Below are 17,822 nucleotides of genomic sequence, written 5' to 3'. Positions count from 1 at the left end.
TATTTAATGAACATACTACCATGACTCCCACAAACATATGACCACATACCTTGATGAGCCTCAGTTCCAAAGAGCAAGGGTGTGTGATGGAGACAGGTGATGCCCAAGTTGACAAGTAGGGCTTCATGGCTCACACTGGCCAGCTAGGAGTTAGATGGGAGCAAGTGTGTGTGATTTGACTTTGGTGAGTAGAATCCTGTTTTGGTCTCAAGATACCAACCTATTTCAGGGCCATGGGGCTGTATCTAACAACTGAATAGCCCAGGGCTATAGCACAGTAAGCCCATTCAGCTTCAGAGAAAAAGATTTTCTTCTTCCTCATCCTTACAACTGCTCCCATGCCCACTAAGCCTATGTGCTCAAGAGTGTTTGATGATTATACAATATTCAGATAATCAAAATGACCTGCAACAATTTTGTGAAATTGGTGTGCTGGTTTGGTTTGGGTGCTGTATTTTATGTTTATGGAACCAGGATTCCAACTCTGGTCTTCCGACTGCAAATTCAGTTCTGTTCTTATGAGACTGAGTAACTCATAATAGCTTAAAGGTTTTTACCTCTGGTCAAATTGCCAGATAAAATACAGGCCACTTGTTAACTTCAAATTTCTGATAAAGAGGGACTAATATTATTGTGGAGCCCCAGTGGTGCTGTGTTATTTTAAGTATGTCTCCAATGTTACACAGGGATGCCTTGGAGTCCTGTATTTTATTTGCTAAACATGGCAAACCTATTCTTGGTGTGACTATGAAGTTTAAGAGAATGTTAATCACTAGAATCTAGACTAAAAAAGTACAAATAGGATCACTGATCCCAGAAAGAAGACAAAAATAAACAAGAGCACATTAATTTTAATGGAAAATATATATATATTGGAACACACCTTAATTGTATAATGAGAAAAAAGGAAACTGAAAGCATTTTTGATAAATGAACATAGCTTCTGTAGTTACCCCCAGTCACACACAATATTTTGGAAAGAGGAAAATGAAACAGAAAGCATCGGTTTCCCCTCAGATGGAGAATCTGGTTGCCAAGACAAAGGTGCGGGGGAGGAGCTGTCACTGTAGAATCTATCTGGAACTGTTTGACTTTTGAACCATGCAGAGGTGTGCTCATTTAATTACTGAATTACAGTCATTGTCAGAATTAAAAACTTAAATATGGATGTACAACAGAATAATCTGAGAAGCAACAGGAACCTACTTCTGCTCATGGAATTAGAGGCTGCTGGCCTTCCTTTGATGCAGTAGGGCTCTCCAGGAAAGAGGATCATGAGTAAGGCTGGCCCTGCTGCAGCCCCCAGAGCTTTCACTAATGGACAGGAGTTTCAGGACACAAGCACTGCTTCCTAAACAAGGATGCAGACACACACTGTACGCGTACACACACCAAACATAAAGGAACTTCCGGACAATCCTAACTTCAAACATTTAATTTCCTTGTCTCTATTTGTACCCTAGCCTTCATCAGACAAAGCAGCATGAATTTTGTTCATGAAGTACTTGGCACCCTTGTAATAATTCAAGAACCTACCACCTAGAGTTGGGGAGCAGGGTGGGTTCAGGGGCACAAAACTAGGTATGTTGATAAGAACTGAAGTCTAGAGCAGAGCCTTCGTGCTGTGAATCTGAGAAGGAACCCACAAATCACCCTAAAAGGTTCAATTTGTGCCGTCAACTGTAATTTGAAGGAAACGTGTAGCTTTTGCCTGCCTCTCAGATCCCTTTCATGGAATGTCTCCTCATCCCAACCTGCCCTCCGGCCCTCCCCCACCGTAGAATGTCTTGAGTCCTACATTCTACTCCTGTTTAGATTCAAACTTTTCCCTCCTTTTCTGGGATCCATGAGCAGCTGTTGGAGCCAGATCACGCTCTGAGTCCAGGACGTGAGGATTTCACATGCTGAAGCTTTCCACACAGCTGTGGTCAGATCCCAAGCCTGTGGAGATGGCTTCAGAAGGAGGTAAGCCTGGTGGGGAGGAGGTGTGTTATCAGATCCTTGCCACCCCTTCGACCCTTGGGAATTCAAATTTGATGCTTCCCTGGGGACAAGCTCTCTAAACAGGAGTAAGGAGTGGACATTGACACCACCCAGAACATTCTACCTGGTGAGGCTGAAGAGGCAAAATGGGAAAATGAGACAGGAGGTTGGCGAAAGAAAGAAAGTGGTTTTATAATGTGCATCATGAAAAGGAAGGCTGAGGAGGAGATGGGGAAATCACTTCTTCAAGGAAGTCCAGAGGATGCCTTCACTTTAGTAGGTCCCTGCCCTACTAGTGAGCCTGCTGGGGTATTTCAGACAGAGTAGATGTCAACCCTGTTCCATGTGCTGGAAACAGAGTATCTGCCATGGATTCCCGAGACAGGATCTGAGAGTCAGTGATAGCTTGGGCCTCTTACTTCTTGGTAGACTGAGGCCTGGGAGTCTGGTTGAACTGCTCACAAGTTCTCTAGTGGGAAACTTCTCAACTAGAGGGAAGGAATGTCTAATTCACTCCAGGGACTTTCCCAGTCTTCCCCAGTTCCCCGATCCATACTGCTGCTCATCAGTTGAGATTCATTGCACTTATTCCCAGTGACCATGCAGGGAATTCGGATCACCTAACACCCAGTTGCCTTTCCTCCAGCTCCATTTGTCCTTTTCCTTTGTCTCAACAGCAACTCCAGTGCTGGGACCAGATATGACCATGAATCCTGGTGTCTCCATGTCTCCTTTCACTGCACTGCCCTTTAGCCCACCCACTCCTGGACCCCTACACGGAACACCCAGGGAGCAGTACCCACTGCCCCTCATAACGTCATCATGCCCTCCTGGCATCCATCTGGGGCTCTCTACTTTCCCCAGGACACTGCTGGTGCCAGGTGTTGGGGACTATGGCCCCAATGGGGCCAGGCCTGGCAAGGTCATTGTCCAAGTCAGGACAGAAGGGAGATCAGCAGAGCTCCCTGGAATTCAGACCTTTGTCATGGCACACACCCCACTCAACTGGAGTGCCCCGGGGGCTCCTAGTGGGGCAGTTAAGCATGCTCCACCCCCATTTGGGGAAGCCTCTGTGGTGCAGCAAATGATCCCTGCCACTTCTTTTGTGGGTACTCAGGCTTGTAGGGAAGGTTGGTCCCCAGCTCTTTCTCTTCAAGCTCCACCACCAACTGTCCAGCTGGCCTCCATTTTCCCCCAAGTGAAGGCTTGGTCAGGCCAACATGCCTCTTCTGGGGAGGAAAGACTGGCCACCACACAATCCAGGCCTTCGCTGGATGACTCCTCCTGTAACCCCAAGAGTGTTTACAAGAACTACCGATGTTGGCAACACTTCAAGTCCCTGGCCCGGAGGCACCATCTCCACAGTTCTGATACAGAGGCTCTTTCCTGCTTTCTCATGTGAGTGTCCAAGTCAGTGGGGACATCTGAGATTATCCTGCAGCTTTTAAATAGAGATTCTGGGAAGACAAAACAGAGGTTAGGCTCTTTAGGAACATTTGAAAGAGGGTCATCAGGGCCATGGGATATGTTATGAGAAGATACATTCCTGATAATATTAACCACACTGCCCCATGTACAACACTTTCAGGTGCCTTATCTCAATCGATGCTGACCACCTTGTACATGAAGCCCATCTTTATATTGCAATTATTACCCTAATAATTATTTACAAGAGTCTAAACACTGTGGTAAAGTACACAGCCATGATGTGAATTTTGGTCTCAGACTACAAACACCATGTTCCTCCACTGGTCTTTATCTTGCAGCACAGGAATTGACCAAATGTTGGCAAGTTCCATATCAAATCCAGAGGAGGGGGAAACTGGCAAGGCCTAGGATGACCATTTTAAGTATACTCCCATCCTCTTTCCTCTGGAGAATTCCAGTTAGAACAGGGAGGTGATAGGGCATGCATAGTGGTGAAGGGCTTGGGCTCTGCCCTCCCTAGATTTGTAATCTTGAGCAGGGCATTGTTCATCTTCACCCTTGTGTATCTCATCAAATAAGGAGACAATTACAATTAATTCAGACGATAGCTAAGGAGATGACATGAGCTAATATAAAAAGTGCTCCAAAAGTGCCTGACACATGCTGTACCTCATTAAATGATGTCTATTATTATTATCATTGTCTTGAGGAAAAGCCAGTGTAGTCCAAGATAAGGACCCACAAAAGGGAAAATGTCCTAGCTACAGCATGTAGTGGAAACTGGCCATGAAGTTCAGGGTCATGGGCTTCTGTGAGTGGGAGGCAGAGTGATTAGTCATGTGGGAAGCTTTGTCTTTCCACAATAGATCCTATACATCTGTTAACTCTGCACTTCCCCACAGGTATTATGGGTCAAACAATATTGCACTCTTATCACATTCCACAGGATATTTTTCCACATACATGTTACTCCCAATTGGCTGAAAGACTGAAGGAATCTTCCTCCCCTCTCTCTTCTCTCCTGGTAATAAAGAGAATATCAGTCAAATCCAACGCTCAAGCAGTCTCAGGGATTCCCTGAATTCCAAAACAATTGTGTTTCCTGTTTGATCACAGTCTCAAATGCAGACGGGCAGCATGATTCTGGAAACTCCAGACAGCACAGGTCTTTATAAATTACCATGGGCTGCCTTCACCTTTGCTTCTGGGCAGAACTTTTGCTCTTCACACTCTGAGACTCTAGGGCTGTGTTCACCAAAGTTCAGCACCTCCAGCTGAGTCTTCTGGGAGTTAGTGAAAATGTTCATTCATGAGACCCTTGGACTTGATCTTAGAGTCTACATTTTAAGGTGGTCTGGCAGGTCATTCTGTCCACAATCCTACTGAGGACTCAAAGCACATTCTTTTCTTTAGACTGTCCTTCCCAGGAGTGCATCTTAGTATAGCTCTCATGCTCTGTGAGTGGCATCCTGGAGGAAAAAGCACTTGAAATCTAAAACACTGGAAGGTAGATTTGACACAGACAAATAGCAAGACAGATGTGATGATGGGAAGGGGATGTCTAAGGGTTGGGTCAAGATGAGGATGGAATATGTACTCGTAGAAAGTTACTGATATGCATGGGGTTTTAGCCCAGTCCTGCAATCCCTGGCCCAGCTGAAGCCCACCATGACCCTGGAGGAGGGACTGTGGCGGTCCGTGCAGGAATGGCGGCACAAAAGCAACTTTGACCGGATGATCTTCTATGAGATGGCGGGAAAGTGAGTTCATGGCTTTCCGGCCCTGTTGGGACTGAGTGATGATCTGTGAATGAAGAGGGTGGGTTGAGAGTGGCTGCTGCCTGGCTGTGATGGTACAAATGGAGGGTATGTTGTTAGTAGGAGGTGTGTACTTGGACAGGGCTTCTGGTTACCTGATGATCCCTCTCTACCCTCAGAGAATTTCTGCCACCACATTCACTGCTTACAGTTTTCTCTTCTATGTTCTTGAAATTCACTCCTTCTACATTTTGGATTTGTGGATGCCTTGATATTGAGAGTGTTAAGATGGAATGGGGATAAATACTGTGGCTATTAATGGAGATAAATTCCAAGCTGCAGACACTCTGCAGTGTTGGGGGTATGTTGTACCATCTGGCTTCCTGGTTCCCTCAGTGGCTGGGAAGTTGACAGGGAATTGGGGACCACCCCTTCTCATGGAAACTGGCACAAAACTGTTCTACAACAATCCAAGAATGGCCCAGGATGGAAAGCTTTGTGCAGGGAAAGGCAGCATCTCAAGTCACGCTGTGGACATCTGTCTGACCCTCAATGCCTTTCCTCCCTCAGTTTAAAAAAAAAAATCATCAGAGGAGTCTGAAACTTTCTTGAAATCGTGGACTCTACCTTTTTCCCAATATGTCCTGGCCCACTTGTCTCCCTGGTTTATAGCTCAAGGGCTCAAAGCCTGAGACTAAGACTGGGGATCTAGGAACTAGTCCCTGGTGTTATCTGCAATCAACTTCATCCCATCCCAGGGTCAGGCTGTCAGCACTACTGTGTATGTTTTAGGCAAAGGCAGGAGAGGCTTGGAGTAGGGTGTCCAAGACTGGGGTCCTGCTGTGTGTCACACAGGTCTGACTGAAATCAACAAGCCAGTGTCATGGTTGTGGTGTGCTATCAGGTGCTAAGAGTGTGGAAAAGAAGTGAGCACTATGTCTCTGTCAGGAGGGTCTTCCAAGAAGGCACGGCTGATTGCCTTCACAACCTTCCTAAGTCAAGATGAGTTGTGGGGCAGGTGAAGGGATGATGTGGTGAACATGTAAGGGGCCCTCAAACCTTGTTTGTGCCACAGAGAGCAACTCCCTCCTGGGAAATGGACTTATGCTGCACCTTAACAGGTCAATGAAGGCACATCTTTCTTTGCTGCCCCACAGTCGGCAGTTGACTGGTGCTGGGGCTCCTGGTGCACCTTGCCTTCTTCTCAGCATGGGCTGTGCCTCCTTCACCTTTGTCAGGTTCATGGAGTTTGAGACAGAGGAGGAGTTACAGATTCACAAGTTGCAGCAGAAGAATGCGTCTGTGTGCCTGCCTCCTCCAGCTCTCCGGAATCTTGAACCTCACAGGCCTTCATGTGCTGTGGCTGACCAGCACCGAGGTATGAATAACCAAGTTCAACTGGAGCTAAGGGCAATGGGTCAAAGGACATATGTAAAGACTGGCCATGTTTGGAGGAATGCATTGTCTTCACATGTGGTACTTTCCTTTCCAGAGGGGGCAATGGCTATTTCTATTAGCAGAGCCCGCCAGAAGACTGGGGTCTCGGCTACACTTCATTACACACTAGTAGTGAGATGGTCAAGTTTTATAACTACTCTCTACCATGGATTATCCAAGGTGTGATCCAATATTTAATCAGCCTACAACGTGGGTCTCAATGAAAGGACTTCTTGAAAAAGCAATAGTTCCAAGTTTCCTCACAGGATGACTCTCTTGGACCTTTAACCTCTTACATCTTCTCCTGTCACACTTCTTATGGCTTCAGGTGTGCCCGCCTCATCAGGAACCATTTCAGTGTCTCCAAAATTTTGCCCTTACAACACGTGGTTGGGTGGTGACTTAGTTATCTAACGTTGCTATAACAGAAATAACACAAGCGGATGGCTTAACAGAAATTTATTCTCTCACAGACTAGGAGGTGAGAAGTCCAAATTCAGTCCACCAGCTCCCGTGGAAGACTTTTTCTCTCTGTTGGTTCTGGGGGAAGGTCCTTGTCATCAATCTTCCTCTCATCTAGGAGCTTTGCACCACAGGGCCCTCAAGCCCAAAGGATGGGCTCCCTTCTGGGTGCTTCTTTCTTGGTGGCATGAAGTTCTTCTCCTCTCTGTCGACTTCTCTCTTTTATATCTCAAAAGAGATTGGCTCAAGACACAATCTAATCCTGTAGATTGAGTCCTGCCTGATTAAACAGCCACCTCTAATCCTGCCTCAATAACATCATACAGCTTAGGATTTACGACACATAGGATAATCACATCAGATAAAAAAATGATAGACAACCATACAATACTAGGAATCATGGCCTAGCAAAGTTAACACACATTTTATGGGGACACAATTCAATTCATAACAGGTGGAAAGAGCTGGAATTTGCTGCTATATTCATCTTCTTCTTTCCAACCCCTCCTATAGGGTTCATTTCAAAGAAGGGAGGTCCTAAGGCACAGCACCCCAAGCAGCATCAACACAGATTCCAGGACCCTTGGGAGCCCAAGCAACCCAATGAGATCCCTCCTAAAGCTGTGAAAGAGTATGTTAAAATCATGGAAAGTCTCTCTGGAGCTGCCCGTTCAGCCACCGTGGAGCCAGATGGAAAATATCAAGAAGAAGAAAATGAGCAACAGCAGGAAGAGAATGGGATATATTCAGACCCGGGACTCCTGAGCTACATAGACAAGCTGTGTTCACAGGAAGCATTTATTACCAAGGTGGGCTGGGACATGGGGTATGATGTCTGTGGGTTCTATACTTTTGGAATTCCAGGAACCAAACATCTGTAGTTTGGCCCTGGACATTAAGCTCGATTCCTTACACCCTGAACAATGTGTGTGTCCATTTCTTGCTTGTATGTGTATGTGTTTGTGTGTGTGCCTATGTGTAGGTTGGGGTGGTGATGTTTTAATACAATGCTGGATGCACATTTCAGAGGGGGATTATTGATTGTATTCTAAAACCTCTAAAGCCATGGTTACTCCTTGTCAAGGATGTTCACATGCTGCCTCCTTCCATTATCAGGTGGAAGCAGTTATTCACCCTCAATTTCTGGAAATGTTACTATCACCAGAATCACAGGTAGATCCCATGTCCTTAATGCAGGAGCTGGAGAAAGAAGAAGGACTCACTCTTACCCAGGTAAACCAGAGGAGGAAGGGAGAATCATAACATAAAGCCCACAGGATTTCATCTCATGCAACAGTGCCTTGACTGGCATGGCTTCTGGGGAAGGACAGCTCCAGGTGTGGGAGCAGGTGCAGAACAAGGAGGTAGGAGACAATGGAGTGGCTGAGAGGAGGAGTGGTAAGGAATCCTGGTTGGGAGAACCACACAAGAGGATGAACAGGGACAGGTGCAGTACTGGTTACTGAACCACACTCATGTGAGTGACTTCCCTGAATCCTGCCCCAATACCATGGTTGCCACCACATGCTCAGCCACATGTTCTCACAATCTGTACAGGATCAGTAATTATACATTTTCCTTCCTTGCAGATGGCAGAGAAGCGACTGCTGGAATTGAAAGGGAAAGTGGGTGTGGAAGCACCCCCAACTTATGGTGTGCCACCCATGGAGTCACTTTGTACAGAGTCTGGGACGAGTGAAGATGCAGAGAGCACAGATAACCACGGCCTCCAACTAGGGATCAGCGAGAAAATGAGCACAAAATCATTGAATGCAGATGACCTGTCTAAGTCAAAAGAACTTGCTGTCTTTACGTGGAGTCCAAAGTCACAGAAACCTAAGTCTGAACTATCAACTTTTCCTCAACAGGGTCCTAGTTGCACTTCCCCTAGACTGGGAACCAGAGAAGACTTAATGTTGGTAAAAACCTCTCTTACTAGTGAAACACCTGGGAAAGGAGAAAGGTTCAGTGAAGAAGAAGAGGAGGAACTCCCCAGCCTTGCCTTTCTCTTGGCGCCTCAACAAAGCCTACTGCCCTGGAGTCTTTCCAAGAATCCTCTGCCTGCCTCCAGCTTTCTACACTACGGAGTTCAGGGCACCTGGGGAGCATCCCAGCCCCTATCTCCTCAGACAGTGGGTCTTAGCCAACCTGGACATAAAGCTGCCAAGTCTAAGATCCCAGCTCAAGTAAGATCCCCATCACTTCGTGCCAAGAGGCCCTACTCAGGGGCTGAACACCTTGGAGTTTCTGTGAAGCAACACTTGGCTGTGGGTGAGGTCGAACCCTCATTGCCTCTAAAAAGAAAGTGTGACCCTTCAACACTTGAGAAAAGGAAGAATTGTCATTGTAGCCAGTAGTGAGCTCTCCTCTTTCATGTTGAGACCCTCAAGTTGGCGATGCTTAATAGATTTGGATTCTCAACCACCCTCCCTACTCATTAGGCTACTGCTCGTCCCCTATCCCAGTGGTTATTTCTTGACTGTTGTACACATACCATGAGGGCAAAGAGGGAAGCCAAAGACTGGGCAGGGTGCACATGTACTTACATGATGGGAAATGAAGAACACTAGCTTTAATTTAGAGAACAAACCTCTGTAAATTGAGATTAAAGATAGTTTTGTTGGAAGAAATTCTCATTGCTTCATTCATCTTGTTCTCCTCTACTGCTGTCTAAAGAAAGAGATACAGGTGTCCCCTGTTTTCTACATCCACATGTGACTGACCTAGTTCCATCCTCCAGCTTTAACTGATATCCTCCTCAGAATGCTCTTGGGGGCAGTCTGGCTTTGGCCTCTCACAGGTCACTGATAAATCCCCAGTGATCACTTTCATCATCCTTTTTTCACAACCCCTGCTTGCTTTGGGGAGCTTTCTGTGGGGATCCTATCAATATCTCTATCTCTTAACAATCTGTTAATGGACTTTGCATTTCAACCTTTCAGCCTTCTTGGCCATTAACTAATGTTTCTATAATTGAGCCTTGAGACTGCACTTTTTTAAAGTGCTTTATTTCTGTTTCCTAGAAAGATGGGTGACAACAGATCTTAAATGATCCTCACCACACTGAGGGCTTTTCCTGTGCAGTTGATTTGACCTGACAGGATCAAGGCCTGGCTTCCTGGGGACATGGCTCTCTGTTTCTCTGCATTCACTCTAGAAAATGGCATCATTAACTCTCAGGAGGACTGTTAAATAAGCAATAGTTGTCTGCTATTTCTGAATCCTGATGAGGACAGAATAAGACGAAATGTGCTGAAAATATATTTAGGAGGAGTCCTTTTAATAGTGTGTATATGAGCTATGAAAGTAGGCAGGGAGGATAGGAAGTTCCTTTGCCTTATTTCTGTGCAGGGAAGAGTCTTATCCAACCGGGTTGGGAAGGTCCATCCTGCTGCGGTCAAGGGAACTGACCTCAGGTGACTTTGGGATCTTCCAAGGAGCATCCTATAAGCACTCTTCCCTTTCCTTCCCAAATGATGACTGAAATTCTAGGGTTAAATTGATGTAGATTTAGCCTTATACTTACAGGTAAGATAGTTCCTCAAAAACAAGAGGAAACCTACCTTACACAACAATAAAGCCCAGGAAAAGTGGAGATGTGATGAGGTTTATAGCAGACCTGGGATGCCTGGAGTGTGCAGACTACATGGGAGCAGGGTAGAAAGGGATGAGAAAGGCCGAGGCATCAGTTGTCCTTCTGCTTGGGCACTTGCCTATGTTCAGAGCAGTGGGTTTTCCTGTGGTGTGTTATTTGGTTCCTGTGAGCTGCTTCAGGTGCTGAGAAGTTCCTAACAGGGTCTGGATGAAGATCTCGACAAGGAAGAATCTGGTGGTGAAAAAAATCAAGGCAAAGAGATGAGAATGAGGGGAGAGGGTATCTCTGCTCTTTCCTCAGAACTGTCAAGTCCTTGCCTTCCAATCTCTGCTTATATCCACAGATCCAGGTGTCCGAGGCCTGACCTCTCCAGCCCATTCCTCTCAGTAGCTCTGATTCTCAACTTGGAAACTCCCTGGAACTCACCAGTGTTCCCTCCCAGCCCAGTGTTTTCTACTCCAAGTTCTAAGGTCTGATTTTGTCCCAAGTGCCTGTGTGTTTTCAGGAATGTTGTGTCCCAGAAGGTTCCTGGCCAACACCATGCAGGAACTTCACAGAGCGTCCTCCCCAGTATAACCCCCAATCCTGGTGCATCTCTGGTATTTAGAGGAGTGTTCACATCAAACATCGAAACACAGTGTGATAAGTGAAGGTTAGAGCCCTGGCTCCTCCATTCACTGGTGTTTAACTTTAGGAAAGTCCTGTAACTCCTCCACATTTCAGGGTCTTCATTGAGAAAACAGCTGTAACACTGTCCACTTCTCAGGGTGTTTGAGATATTAAAAGAACCATGCTTGAAGGGAATTTGCTCCAGCCTGTGCCATGCACCGGGCCCTCAGTCAATGAAGGGAATCATCACATTTACAGTTTGGAAGTTCAGGTGTTACCTTTCATGTCTTCATCACCTCCGTGTTATGTGCCATCAGCACCTGTGTTTGGTTGAACATTTCCCAGAAATAGTAAGCGTCTGGTTATTATGGATTGAATCGTGTACCCAATATATGTGTGTCAACTTTGCTAGTCCATCATTCCCAGTACTGTGTGATTGTCCATCATTTTTTCACCTCATGTGAATTTCTTATGTGTTGTAAGTCTATCTCTATGATGTTAATGAAGTGGGATTAGTGACAGTTATGTTAACGAGGCAGGACTCAATCTACAAGATCAGATTGTGTCTTAAGTCCATCTCTTTTGAGATATAAAAGGGAGAAACAAGCAGAGACACATGGGGGCCCCACACCACCAAGAAAGCACTGCCTGGTGCAGAGCGCATCCTTTGAATCCAAAGTTCCTGCGCAGAGAAGCTCCTAGACCAGGGGAAGACTGATGACAAGGGTCTTCTTGCAGAGTTGACAAAGAGAGAAACCTTCCCCTGAACTGACACCCTGAATTTGGACTTTTAGGCTATTAGACTGTGAGAGAATAAACTACTGTTTATTGAAGCCATCCACTTCGGGTATTTCTGTTTCAGCAGTCCTAGAATTAAGACACTGGTGCTGTCCCCATGTCAGTATTCTCAAGAACCCTGAAATGTACTCACCAGCCTGCATAGTGGGGTCCGACAAAAGGTCCGTCTACTCACAAACATCCTTTCTCATAAGCACCTGGAAGGCACTGAGCAACCTCCTGTCCATGACATCAACAGTGCTGAGCTGCTTCAAGTTTGATATATTCCATCACGAATATGTACTCTCCATGGAGGAACATCCTCTTGGTCTGGTTTCAGAGCTCTTTTTTGGGAAAGCAACAAAATCTGGATTTGTCATTTGAAGAGCTGAGTATTCCCCAACGAAGACCAGCAACACAGGAAGTTTTTGTAACTGGAGACCTCTTTTCCCTGTAATAATGTTGTTGTTGTTGTTATTGTTGTTAGGTGCTGTCGAGTCGGTTCTGACTCATAGCGACCCGATGGACAACATAATGAAACAATGCCTGGTCGTGCGCCATCTTCACGATCATTGTTATGCTTGATCCCATTGTTGCAGCCACCGTGTCAATCCATCTCGTTGAGTGTCTTCCTCTTTTCGTTGACCCTCTACTCTACCAAGCATGATGTCCTTCTCCAGGGACTGATCCCTCCTGATAACATGTCCAAAGTATGTCAGATGTAGTATCACCATCCTTGCTTCTAAGGGGCATTCTGCTTGTACTTCTTCCAATACTGATTTGTTCATTCTTTTGGCAGTCCATGGTATATTCAATATTTTTCATCAACAACACAGTTCAAAGGTGTCAATGTTTCTTCAGTCTTCCTTATTCATCATCCAGTTTTCTCATGCATACAAGGCGACTGAAAATACCATAGTGTATCTAACCTCTCTCACACACACATAGGCACACACATACACATACTTTAATGGATACTCATGCTGTCTCCCCAAAGTTTATAGTTAAATCTAAACAACTTTGTTCTCAGGGTTCAGTGAGCAATGCCTTACTGCCAAAAATTAGATCTCTTTGAAAAATTATTATTTTTAGTTTTTTTCTTTTTTGGGCTTTCAATAGCCTTTGCCTTCCTATCTCTGAGAGCAGTTTAGATTGCAATAAACCATAGGAGAATCCTATTCAGTAAGCTGTAAATCTACTTGCAGAGGATTTGTGTCAGTCACGGGAAAGGAGCAGTGTGGGTACAATGGAGAGAAAAAAATATGAAGAAATATTTCAACATTTCTCTGGTGCCAACGTCAGACACAGAAAAGTAATCATGCAACATTTAACATATGAATCAAAAACTGTTCAAAACAGTAAAAGAGAATATTTGAAAATAGACAGTGTAATGCATTAGTCTAGAAATCACGGAATTTCACATACTTAATCTGTGCGCTATGCTCTTCCAGGTGTTTTACCTCTCCTGGTAACTCACACAATCTTCCTGCTCATCCGGTGAGGAAGGGTTGATGTTAGACTAGCATTACGAAAACACAAAGATGACATCAAAAGGCCTCACTGGGAGTGTGAAATATAGAATTTGTTAGTTGGTTATTTTTTAATCCTATAAGCACAAAATAAAAGGGAATGGGCTGAACTGATGTTTGAGAGGAGGTCTTTAGCTCACGTGTATGTGAGATCTGACATTAGGTGGGGAGGATATCAAGTCTCTTTGCCATATTTCTGTGCAGGGAAGACTCCTGTCCAACTGGATTGATGAGGTCCACTGTCCTGTTGCCACGGGGACTACCTCAGGGGCTTTAGAGATCTTCCAAGGAGCATCACGTGAGCACTATCCCCTTTCCTTCCCAACCAATGACTGAAATTCTTCGATTTCACAGTTGTAGGTTTAGGTTTACATTTACATGGAAAATAGTTTCCTCACAAAGAGAATACCACCTTACATAGTAACAAAGCTCAAGTGGAGCAAAGATGGGTTGAGATGTATGCCAGGCTTGGGGCTGTGCCTGTCCTTGCCATAAATAGACCTCTGCTGTCACCAGTCCACAATTTGTGTTGATGCCATGCAATGTGGGCACTGGGAAGAGAGAGGATGTCACTCTCCTGGTCCCAAGATAGAATGTAGGGTGGCAGTCAATAGGGCTTGGTTCCATAGTGGGACACAGTTGGTGGCAATGAGTAACCAGGTCTTCAGGATCGCTCAAAGGGACACATTGTGGACCCTAGGCTGATGGTCCAGTTCCTTTTCTGTGGTTGGCATGCCCTTCTACCAACTTTCCCTGATTTTCTCTTCACCTCATAACACTCCTTCATCACTTGAAGAGTGCCTTCCCTTCCACACACCTGAAAATGAGTGTTGGCCGTAGAAGGTGCAAGTAAACAATGTGCTGGGAGGAAGAAAGAGGGAAGAGGCCATGGAAAGGCTGGATTTAGGGTCAGCCAGAGCAGAGCTTCAATCTCAGCTCTGTCACTTACTGGCTGAGTGACCTACAGTGTCTGAGCTTCAGCTTTCTTATACGTAATATATGCATAATCACATTTTATTTGGATAGCTCTTGCAAGGGAAAAGACAGTATATGGAATATGCTTTTCCAGAATAGAGTATCAGTGAAGGTTTCTGCTACTTCTTCTGTGAGAGTATTCAACCTGGGAAGGCTGGAGTGGTCTGGAGAAGGTTCTGTAAGGATATTGGAGTAGGCTCAGGTCTGGATGAGTAGAGGGGTCAAGGAAGTCCCTGGGGTTACCAATTTCTATTCCTGAGACTGTGCCAGCTTCACTTTTGCTTTGCCTGGTCACAGCACCCTCACCATGCACTGCATATCACTGTTTCAGTGTTCTTATTGAATGTAGACTGTGCTTTTCTAAAGGAAGGGTGTCCTTGTTTTCACTTGGACTAGGACATTAACATAAAACAACAGTAATATTTAGATCTGCTATCATTTGCTGAATATGATTCATGTGAGATATTGTTCAGTGGTGCTTATGGATACAGTTAAAAGTCAAAACTACCTCATGATTTAGAGGTCATTCCCATTGTACATATGGGGAACAATTCATCCAAGGTCACAGAGTCAGTAAGAGGAAGCCAGGCTGGTTCCAAAAGAAAAACCAAACTAGTGCTTTCAGGTCAATTGTAACTAATGGTGACTCCATGTATTTCACAACAGAACTGTGCTCCATAGGGTTGAATTTTCAAAGGTGATCACCAGGCATGTATTCCTAGGAGTCTCTGCATGGACTCAAACTACCACCCTTTCGATCACCAGCGAGCTCCTTAATCCTTTGTGTCAGGGACATCAAATGACCTTAAATCTTACAGTCTTTTACTGTTATGAATCAGGCACCAATACAGTTTAAAAAAAAAGAAAAAGAAGAATTCTTTCTGCTAAACTCAGTTTCTCTGAAGTCTAGTTTCCATGCAATGAAGCTCACCTATTTCAATTTACAGTTTAGTGAGCTCTGGCAATTTTAAATACCGTGGTGGAACCATCATCTCAACCAACATCTAGACCACAGATTCAGATTCTCCATCACCCCACGGTTATCTTTCAGGTACTTAGTCAGGAATAGCTTCAGAGTCTGCTGATTTTGGCAGGCATCATTCAAAGGCCACAGGATGGAGCTGGGGAGAAGCCGCTGAGGACTTCTTTCATTTGTGAATAGAAAGGGGGCTGGCATCTGCCTCTGTGGTATGACCTCTCTATCCATGGTCTCATTAAACGGATGTATGGGGAGTTCTCATTATAAAAAGAGATCTACATACTATTGATGAGCACTGCGATGTTGACAAAAGTAGCTTTATCCAGAGAACACACCTTTCCTGCCCATCTCCCAAAACTGTGATGCTCTGGACTCTGCCTCCTTGATCTTCCTTGTGCTCCTGATGGCAACCCAGGCACATCCAAACATACTTCACTTTTCTCTTTCACAAGAGGATTGATTCCTCATGGTAAATTTGTCTCTTCACAGCATGACATACACGTCAAAAAAAAAAAAAAAAAAAAAACTGGCCCCAGATCTTCCAGCTCTGTTCATTATCAGCCCTTCCAGCAATTTCCATCATCAATCCTGGTGTGGGATTTTCATTCCTGAAGCAAGATGCTGAGACTCTCCTATTCTTCTCTCCTAAATCTCAGGATCCATCTCTTACCACTTACAAATTAAATAAAACAGAGAAAAACAAACACACAAGAACTCAAGCAAATCTACCACGTAGATTTATATACTGTCTAATTTATATACTGCAAACACACAGCGCTCTGAATATACAAAGCAAACTTGGAAAAGAAGAACAAAGTATGGGACTCACACTTCAAGATTTAAAATAGTGCTACAAACATGCAATAAACAAAGCAGTCTGGTACTGGCATAAGGGTAGAGATAGACTTCAAAGGAACAGAATTGAGGGTCCAGAAATGACTGTGTACATCTTTGCCCAATTTGTTTCATCAATGATGCCAAGTCCATTCAATCCGCAAAGAATACTCTCTTCAGCAAATGACACTGGGACAACCGGATCTCCACAAGGAAAAGCATGAAGTTGGACACATATTCTACAGCATATACAAAAATTAAGTCTAAATGGATCATTGACTTAAATACAAAGGCTAATACCATAAAACACTTAGAAGTAAATATCAGGGTTATATTTCAGGATTTTTTCCCCCACATCTTCGTAGATATGACACAAGAAACAAAAGAAACAAAGAAATAAATTCCTCTTGGTCAAAATTTAAATCTTTTGTGCATCAATGAGCACTATCAAGAAAATGAAGAGAACTACTGATTGTGAGAACATACTTGGAATCTCTGCACTGCTTAAGGGCTTCATATCCTGAAATACAAAGTATGCCTAGAACTAAACACAAAAAGAAACAAACAACCCAAATTAAAAAATGGGCAAAAGATATCAACAGACACTATTCCAAAGAAAATATATAAATGGCCAGTAAGCACATGAAAAGATGCTCAACATCATCAGTTATTTGGGAAACGCAATCAAAGTCACAGAGAGGTATCCCTCCACACCACAATGATGGCTATTGCCAGAAAAACACAAAAATAAACAAGCAAACAAAAAAGGGTTGGTGAAGATGGGGAGAAACTGGGAGTCTTGTCCATTGGTACTGGGAATATGAAGTGCCGCAGCCATCGTAGAATACAACTGGTGTCTCGTCAAATAATTTAACACAGAATCACCATGTTGTTGCTGTTGTTAGGTGCTGTCGAGTTAGTTCTGACTCATAGCAACCCTATGCACTACAGAATGAAACACTGCCCTGTCCGGTGCTATCCTCACAAACCTTGTTATGTTTGAGTCCACTGTTGCAGCCACTGTGTCAATCCATCCCATTGAGGGTCTTCCTCTTTCTTGCTGTCCCTGAACTTTACGAAGCATGATGTCCTTCTCCAGGGACTGATCCCTCCTGACGACATGTCCAAAGCACGTAAGATGTAGTCTTGCCATCTTTGCTTCTGTGGTGCATCCTGGTTGCACTTCTTCCAAGACAGTCCTTTTCGTTCTTTTGACAGTCCATGGTGTATTCAATATTCTTTCCCAACACCACAATTCAAACCCGTATGACCCTGTAATTCTACTCCTAGGCATGTACAAAAGATAACTGAAAGTAAGAAAACAGATATTTGGACACTGACATTTATTGCAGGATTATTCACTGAATCAAAAAGATGGAAACAACTCAAGTGTCCATCAAAAGATGACTAGATATTGAAAACATGACATATAGATACATACAATATTATGGAGCCAT

The 17,822-nt window shown here is 44.4% G+C and overlaps 1 protein-coding gene across 1 annotated transcript in view; it reads left to right on the top strand.

The window, feature by feature from the left end:
* Positions 1 to 1,949: 1,949 nt before the first annotated feature.
* Positions 1,950 to 17,822, top strand: part of LOC101352707 (NUT family member 2G-like) — a 45,239-nt gene continuing 29,366 nt past the window's right edge. The window contains exons 1-7 of the mRNA XM_023730252.1: positions 1,950 to 1,965; positions 2,661 to 3,381; positions 5,043 to 5,171; positions 6,407 to 6,470; positions 7,481 to 7,876; positions 8,184 to 8,300; positions 8,657 to 8,720. Coding sequence (XP_023586020.1) covers positions 1,950 to 1,965; positions 2,661 to 3,381; positions 5,043 to 5,171; positions 6,407 to 6,470; positions 7,481 to 7,876; positions 8,184 to 8,300; positions 8,657 to 8,720 — 1,507 coding nt within the window. The remainder of the gene's footprint in view (positions 1,966 to 2,660; positions 3,382 to 5,042; positions 5,172 to 6,406; positions 6,471 to 7,480; positions 7,877 to 8,183; positions 8,301 to 8,656; positions 8,721 to 17,822) is intronic.

The sequence above is a fragment of the Trichechus manatus genome, unplaced genomic scaffold (genome assembly GCF_000243295.1).
Source record: "Trichechus manatus latirostris isolate Lorelei unplaced genomic scaffold, TriManLat1.0 scaffold00035, whole genome shotgun sequence".
NCBI lineage: Eukaryota > Metazoa > Chordata > Mammalia > Sirenia > Trichechidae > Trichechus > Trichechus manatus.
The sequence above is the reverse complement of the archived record's forward strand: the minus strand, read 5'-3'. Positions and strand labels throughout refer to the sequence as shown.